Source organism: Pagrus major, chromosome 15, assembly GCF_040436345.1.
Source record: "Pagrus major chromosome 15, Pma_NU_1.0".
Classification (NCBI taxonomy): domain Eukaryota; kingdom Metazoa; phylum Chordata; class Actinopteri; order Spariformes; family Sparidae; genus Pagrus; species Pagrus major.
Genome location: NC_133229.1, coordinates 13,486,985 through 13,493,064, shown reverse-complemented (window position 1 = coordinate 13,493,064; position 6,080 = coordinate 13,486,985). Strand labels below are relative to the sequence as shown.

The 6,080-nt window shown below is 44.7% G+C and overlaps 1 protein-coding gene across 1 annotated transcript; it reads right to left on the bottom strand.

The window, feature by feature from the left end:
* Positions 1-1,484: 1,484 nt before the first annotated feature.
* Positions 1,485-6,080, bottom strand: npas4l (neuronal PAS domain protein 4 like). Its single transcript, XM_073482411.1, has 9 exons — positions 5,980-6,080; positions 4,884-5,047; positions 4,547-4,692; positions 4,341-4,440; positions 3,962-4,226; positions 3,756-3,865; positions 2,932-3,067; positions 1,610-2,847; positions 1,485-1,504 (listed from the first exon to the last, which is right to left on the bottom strand). Exons 1-9 carry the CDS (start codon positions 6,078-6,080, stop codon positions 1,485-1,487), a joined length of 2,280 nt encoding a protein of 759 aa, XP_073338512.1.

Sequence of the window (6,080 nt, the reverse complement as noted above, 5' to 3'; positions counted from 1 at the left end):
ATAAGTACTGATGTGTGGATCGATACGGGGATGTCAAGGATTGATTTTCATATTAAAAGATCAATATCTCAACTTAGTAACTTGGGGCAAATGTGTATTTTATCATCAACAGGGACTCAGTAGACGCTAGTTTCTCCTTCCGTCTGTTATGATGAGGTGATGCAGCAGTGATCTGATGAAGAGAAGAAGAAAGGTGCTTTGAATTTGAGGTATTATCCAGTTAAAGAGAGGGAGAGTGTAGCTGTTAGTGATTTTTATCACTGTCATTGACTGTAAGAAAGTTATTTATCAGCTGTCCAGGCTTTAGTTTGTGTGTTTTACTTAGCTTGTGTAAAAAGTAATCTAGTGTATTGGTGTCGGCGATACCAGCCTAACCCTAACCCATTTAATCCAAGTTTTCCAAAGTTTAAGTTTGGCAGAAAACGTTGATTGACCCTAATTGAGTAAGTATAGCTGCCTGAATGCATCAGGCATTATCACGGTCAGCTAAACCTGCCTGCTTGGCACTAATGGTGTAAAAATTAAAATGTGGTATTGATTGTGTTAGAGTGTAATAACTTGGTCACTGCATTGTGCCTCTTCATCATTATATCAACAAGACCCAATGCATTTTTCATTCGTTTTATTTACATCTCAAACATTTAAAGCAAAATGCAGGAATAAGATTGAACATTCAGACATAAACAGCACCAGTACCATGAAAAAAAGACATTTGGAATGAATTAACATAAGTTTAAGATTCACATTGCAATTAAAACATTTTTAACACTATTAAGTGATGAGAAAGAAATTAGTGTGTTCAAAATAAATATAATTAATGAATGAGATTCAGACTTGGAATGTGTTAAGATGTACCATTGAGGTAGGTGTTTATGTAACAATCATCAGTTTCTTGCTCACTATTATTCATAACAGCATGATTAATGTATTAATGGCACACTGAGAAAAATGAGACACAGAGAACAGAAAGGGAACTGATAAGTCTTCCCTACATGTTTTCAAGGCACCTAAAACCAAATGTTTACAAATGGCTCTTTGTTATAAGGAATGATTTTTGTGTTAAAGCTTATCTTAAATCTAGGTATTATTCCTTTAAATCAGCACACCTCATTTATAAAATTCTTGTGGCGACGACATTGATAAAGTGCTCAATAGTAAACTGTGGTCACTCAGCATTAGAAGAAAAATATACCTCCATTGTCGGTCGGACACATTTTTAAAAAGTACCCTTTTCGTAAAATAGAAGACATCAGCGAAACAGAGGAGATGGTCGACAGCAGTGTTGAGAAATGAAGACAAAGCTGCGGTCGTATTCTACTTTACATTCTGTTCTACATTCAGAGATAAGTCATTTGGGGGAAACAGTGTCTGAGCAAAGATGTCCTTTAAATGTCGTTGCTCGCATTCCTCTTTGAGTCCAGCGATGGAAGATTGCCCTGACAATATGTCATACAAGTGGTTGTACAGTAAGTCACAGACTTATTTCAGTACAGGTTTGCTTCATCTGAAATCAGACAGAAAACAATATAAATGAAACGTAACTTCAGAACAGTGAATGTATCAAAGTAACATCAGTAGATCAGTGGTTGTGTTGTTTGGTAGATTTTACCTTGCTGAAGGCCACTCTGCATGTAGTGGTTGAGTTGATGCAACCCAGTTATTTGGTCATGACGTCCCAACTGCAAACTGAAGGCATCCATGACCGGGATCGTCTCCTCTGGGATGGTCAGCTCCTGCTCCAACTGCTGCGACCCACTCCTGCTGCCCAACAAGCCCTGCTGGTAGCTGCATGGCGCAACACCAGGCTCGGACAAGCTGCTTTTCCTTGTGACCATGTCAAGGTCTTTCAGGATGCTGTCGAACACACAGTCGTCGAGGTCCAGCTCACGCTTAAGAGGAGGAGGGTGACGGGGCCAGTCGCAGGCTGAAGGAATGGTGGTCCCTAACCCTAACCCAGGTTGTGTTGGGTTCAGGGTGTGATACATGGCAAAGTTGCTGGCCAGTGAGGAGATCTGCTGTGCCAGGATACTGATCTCTGCCTGTTCTCGCTCGTTGTAATGGCTGGACTCTGTGGATGTGGGAGACTGGTTGGGGGTAAGAAGACTGGAGGGAACAGGCAACACATGGTGGGGAACATGATGCGCTTGGACAAGGCCGCCCCCTTGTGGCTGCTCCAGAAGGCCGAAGTCGTCTTGATGCAGAGCACAGTCCACAGGGCTCTCACACATGTCGGACACAGACAGGCAGTCTGGAACTAATCGAGCATCGGATGTACAAGCTTGGAAATCATAGGTCGGAGAGGAGGATGAGAGTGAAGAGTGAGCTCTGAGCGTGCCAAAGGCTGCCTGGTCAAAGGTTTGCTCAGCTACGGCTGCAGGGAGGGAGTCGGAGGGAGACTGGTGACAGGTGAGCCCTGCCTCTGGGTAGGAGTAATAGGAGGGAGAGCCCTCAGGGGAGGACAGCAGCTGATCTGTGTATCCATGCACATCCATCAGGAGGTCATGGCTGAGCTCCTCCTGCTGCAGAGGGGAGCTGGAGGAGGAGGCTGGGCTGTAGGGAGGGGTGAAGAGAGCGAGGCTGTCACCCAAGGGAACAGGTGAGCTATCGCCTTGGGAGGAGGCACACGCCACATAGTATATATCTTGCTCGGAGTCCATCCTTGCTCTGGCACCTGGCGACTCCTCGCTCTGGCTATTAGACATCCTCTGCCTTTTAAAACATTTACCGCTGCTGTAGCTCTGACTGCGGGGCGCCTGTCGAGCTGCGAAATTGCAGGAATTTGTCCGAGATGATGGGCTGAAGGCATCGCTGCTGATTTTCTTCTGCAGAAATCTGGCCTCTGTTTCACTACAAGAACAAAGCAATGTGTTAAGTTGACACATTTGTTACACTGTCAGCTCAGGTCTGCTGGAAAAGTCAAGTTTGTCATACCTGATGATAAAGTTTGTGCAGCTCACGCCCTCGCACTCAGGGCCTTTGTTTGCCTGAGTGTAGATCCAGGCCCATGACAGATCCTTGCACTGGAGTCTCAGCACCATCTCTACCTGGAAGCCCTCATCTGCCTGCACTGGACGGGACAGGGAAGACAGATTCATGGTTATAATCATGCAAACTTAAAGTCCCCCTCGGGTCAAAAAATATGTTTCTGTTCGTGTTCCTACTGTTGAATGTTTGAGCCTCACTGTGCAGAGTTTGCCACACATTTATTGCTGTAAGTGTAAATTTTCTCTGCGATCATTTAAAATCTGATTTCAAGGGGCAGGCCTACGAGCATGATTTGTCACATCACAAATAGTTTGTAAGCCTATCCTGGTCCAAAATTCAGCAAACACAAGTGTGATGTGGAAAGTCTCCAGTGAACATACAGTGAGAATAGAGTTTACAGTGAAGCAGGAGACATCTCGTTTCCAGCCGACAAACTTCAGAATGAAAAATCTTTTCATATGTATCGATACTCGAATCCTTATCCTATTTAATGAGGAAGGAGTAGGTGCTATGAGGTGCTATATTACAATTATTAAACAATTATATGTTTTTTCTGCTAAATGTATGCCTTAACATGTGTGTGGAGGGAATCTTAAATGATATGCACACAATAAAATCAGTGCTCAATCACTAAATGTCTCACTGGGCCTGTAAAATCTTCTCTGTTCTCATGTCTTTTAGCATAGTCTTCGGAACTTTGTTTATCCTTTTGCAACAGACTGTTATCTTAGTATTCAACTGGTTTAAAATGCATTGTTTTATGAACTTACTTAAACTTCTGTGAGAATCTGCGCTCAAGGAAAGATCTTCAGGGTGGACAAGATTGTACCACGATCTGCCGGTCATTTCTTCTGCTGAATACCCCAAAAAATATAAAACACTGAAAAAGAAATACATAAAAAGTTTGTCAGCAACCTTCACAGGAACATTTTGATTAAAATCTGTTTAAAGCCGGGATTTTTTTTTTTTACATTACCTGTCTGATGCCTGAGTAAAGGTCATATCCAGTCTGTGAACACTGGTGAAGCTATGACAGAAGCTGGAGTCGGAGCTCTGCAGGCGGTTGACTGTGGGGGTGCAGAGGGCCACGAACAGAGGCTGGCTGGTGGGATGGACTGAGGAGGAGAAGGGGCCGGGCTGAGGGAAAGCCTGGAAGCTCCCTCTGACCAGCATGGAACAGCAGCTGCCGTGCTGCAGCTTGAAGGCCTTGGAGGTTTGCATGCAACATATAAAGCTCCTCTCTGATGAAAGAGAACATGAGAGTACAACAGTTTATTCATTACATCTGAGATTTTGCATGATGGAAAATGCTACTTAAACCAATTTTAAAGGGGATATCAAGTCTTTAAAGTTACCTGATGATGAGCTGTTTTCAATGTCCAGGTTTGATTTAATGACGGCTACATCAGAGCTTTCCACCATGTCATAGAAAGTGTCCCCTTGAAGAACATCTATCTGAAGGAAAGTTTTACTGTTAGATACAACAGATTAAAGCCGTAAACTTAATAGTAAAGCACCAAAACATCTTCACATTGACAATCTGTTATATCAACTCACTCACCATGGAAATTCCAAGATATTCATCCACATTTTCGGACACATACACCAGCCTCCCCTGAGCAGTGGTGACCAGGATAAAGCCGTGCAGGGCTTGGAGAAAGGCCTCGTATGGCAGAGAGCAGAGTGATCTCTCTCCAGCCGGGAGCCCTGCGAGAACAACGAGTGAGTTCAACTTTGGTTACACTGTGTGCTTCTCAGCAGGTTGTCACAGCTTTTTATCTTTGATTTATTCCCAGCGGTACAGCCAACTCAGTCCCATTTTGTTTGACACTGATGCGGGCTGAATATAGATGAGACGTTCAAAGACATTTTTAAAAAATTGAAGTGTGGAGACTTACCCTGGAAGAGAACAGACTTCCTGATGTAGGTGCGGATGGCGGCCATGGAGTGCAGGTAGGAGAGGCGCTCCTGGTCCTCCTGGGTGATGGGCAACAGAGTGCGCATGTTCCTGATCTCTTGATTGATGTGGTCCCGCCGGGCTTTGGATGCTCCTTTGGTGGATCTGTGAGAGACCATGGTCACTGAGGTCAGAGGTTGGAAGAAGAGAGGAGAAACTAAAGCTGGGGAGCTTTAGCAAGTTTTGTCTACTGCCACACTTGAAAAAATCTGTCTGAAGTCATCCTCTTCCAAAGTTGGAAAAAAGACCAATAAAGACAAAAAGAGTGGTTGGCCTGAACTGATCTGGCCTCTTTTTCAGAGTCGCTCCCCCACAAGGTGAAGCGGACTTTGAATATCAAGGGTTCCTATGGAAACTGCTGATATGAGAGGCTGTCGTGGCGGCAGCAGAAATGAGGGCTCTCGACAGATTTGTCTGTGTGATCAGTATCTGTCTGGGCCCATCCACAGAGAGTCTGGGGTTTTTATAGCTGCCAGGGCTTCAGCGTGGGCGTCGCACACAAAGGGGAGGCTGGGCTTCTGCTGCTCCCTTCATTGCCTTATAAAGTGGGTGTCCTCGGAGCGGGGAGCCCCACGTCACCAGGACACAGAAAGTGCCACAAAAGGATAATTATATCAGTGTGCCTCCCAGTGTCTTAACAATAAAGACCCACTCAAATTAAATAAATGATGAGTCTGTGATTGGGGCTTTTTTTGAGGACACTTCTAAGTCTAACGGTATATTACAGCCCTTTAATTTCACATTATGTATTATTCCATAAGTAATTGATCGACTGGCTGCAACAAAGCGACCCAGTAGAGGCCGGTCTGTCCCAGCTTGACTTTTTTATAGCAGTAACAGCATCATTGTGGCTGGATTAGTATGTATCATACAGTACAAGGCTGCAGACTGGAGAAAACTGGATTAAGTGCTCCCTGTGGTGCGTTCACTGCAGGCAGCAGAGATGGGGTCTAAATCTCCTCAACAGCCATGTGTTGATTCAGCCACTAGAGGACGTGGAGCATAGAGGAGAGAGGAGGAGGAGGAGTGTCACTGACCTGTGCCTCCTGCAGAAGGAGCTGCGGTGATCCTCGGGCAGATGGTGAGAGGTGCACGGAGCAGTTACATGACATTTGCAGGAGTGGCACCAAATAGTCAT

Excerpts from the sequence above, each read along its gene's own strand:
- npas4l (XM_073482411.1), bottom strand. The coding sequence starts at position 6,080 with ATGACTATTTGGTGCCACTCCTGCAAATGTCATGTAACTGCTCCGTGC. Across the intron at positions 4,693-4,883 it reads GAAGTCTGTTCTCTTCCAGG|GGCTCCCGGCTGGAGAGAGA; the intron begins GTAAGTCTCCAC and ends TTGTTCTCGCAG. Across the intron at positions 3,866-3,961 it reads TTTACTCAGGCATCAGACAG|TGTTTTATATTTTTTGGGGT; the intron begins GTAATGTAAAAA and ends TTTCTTTTTCAG.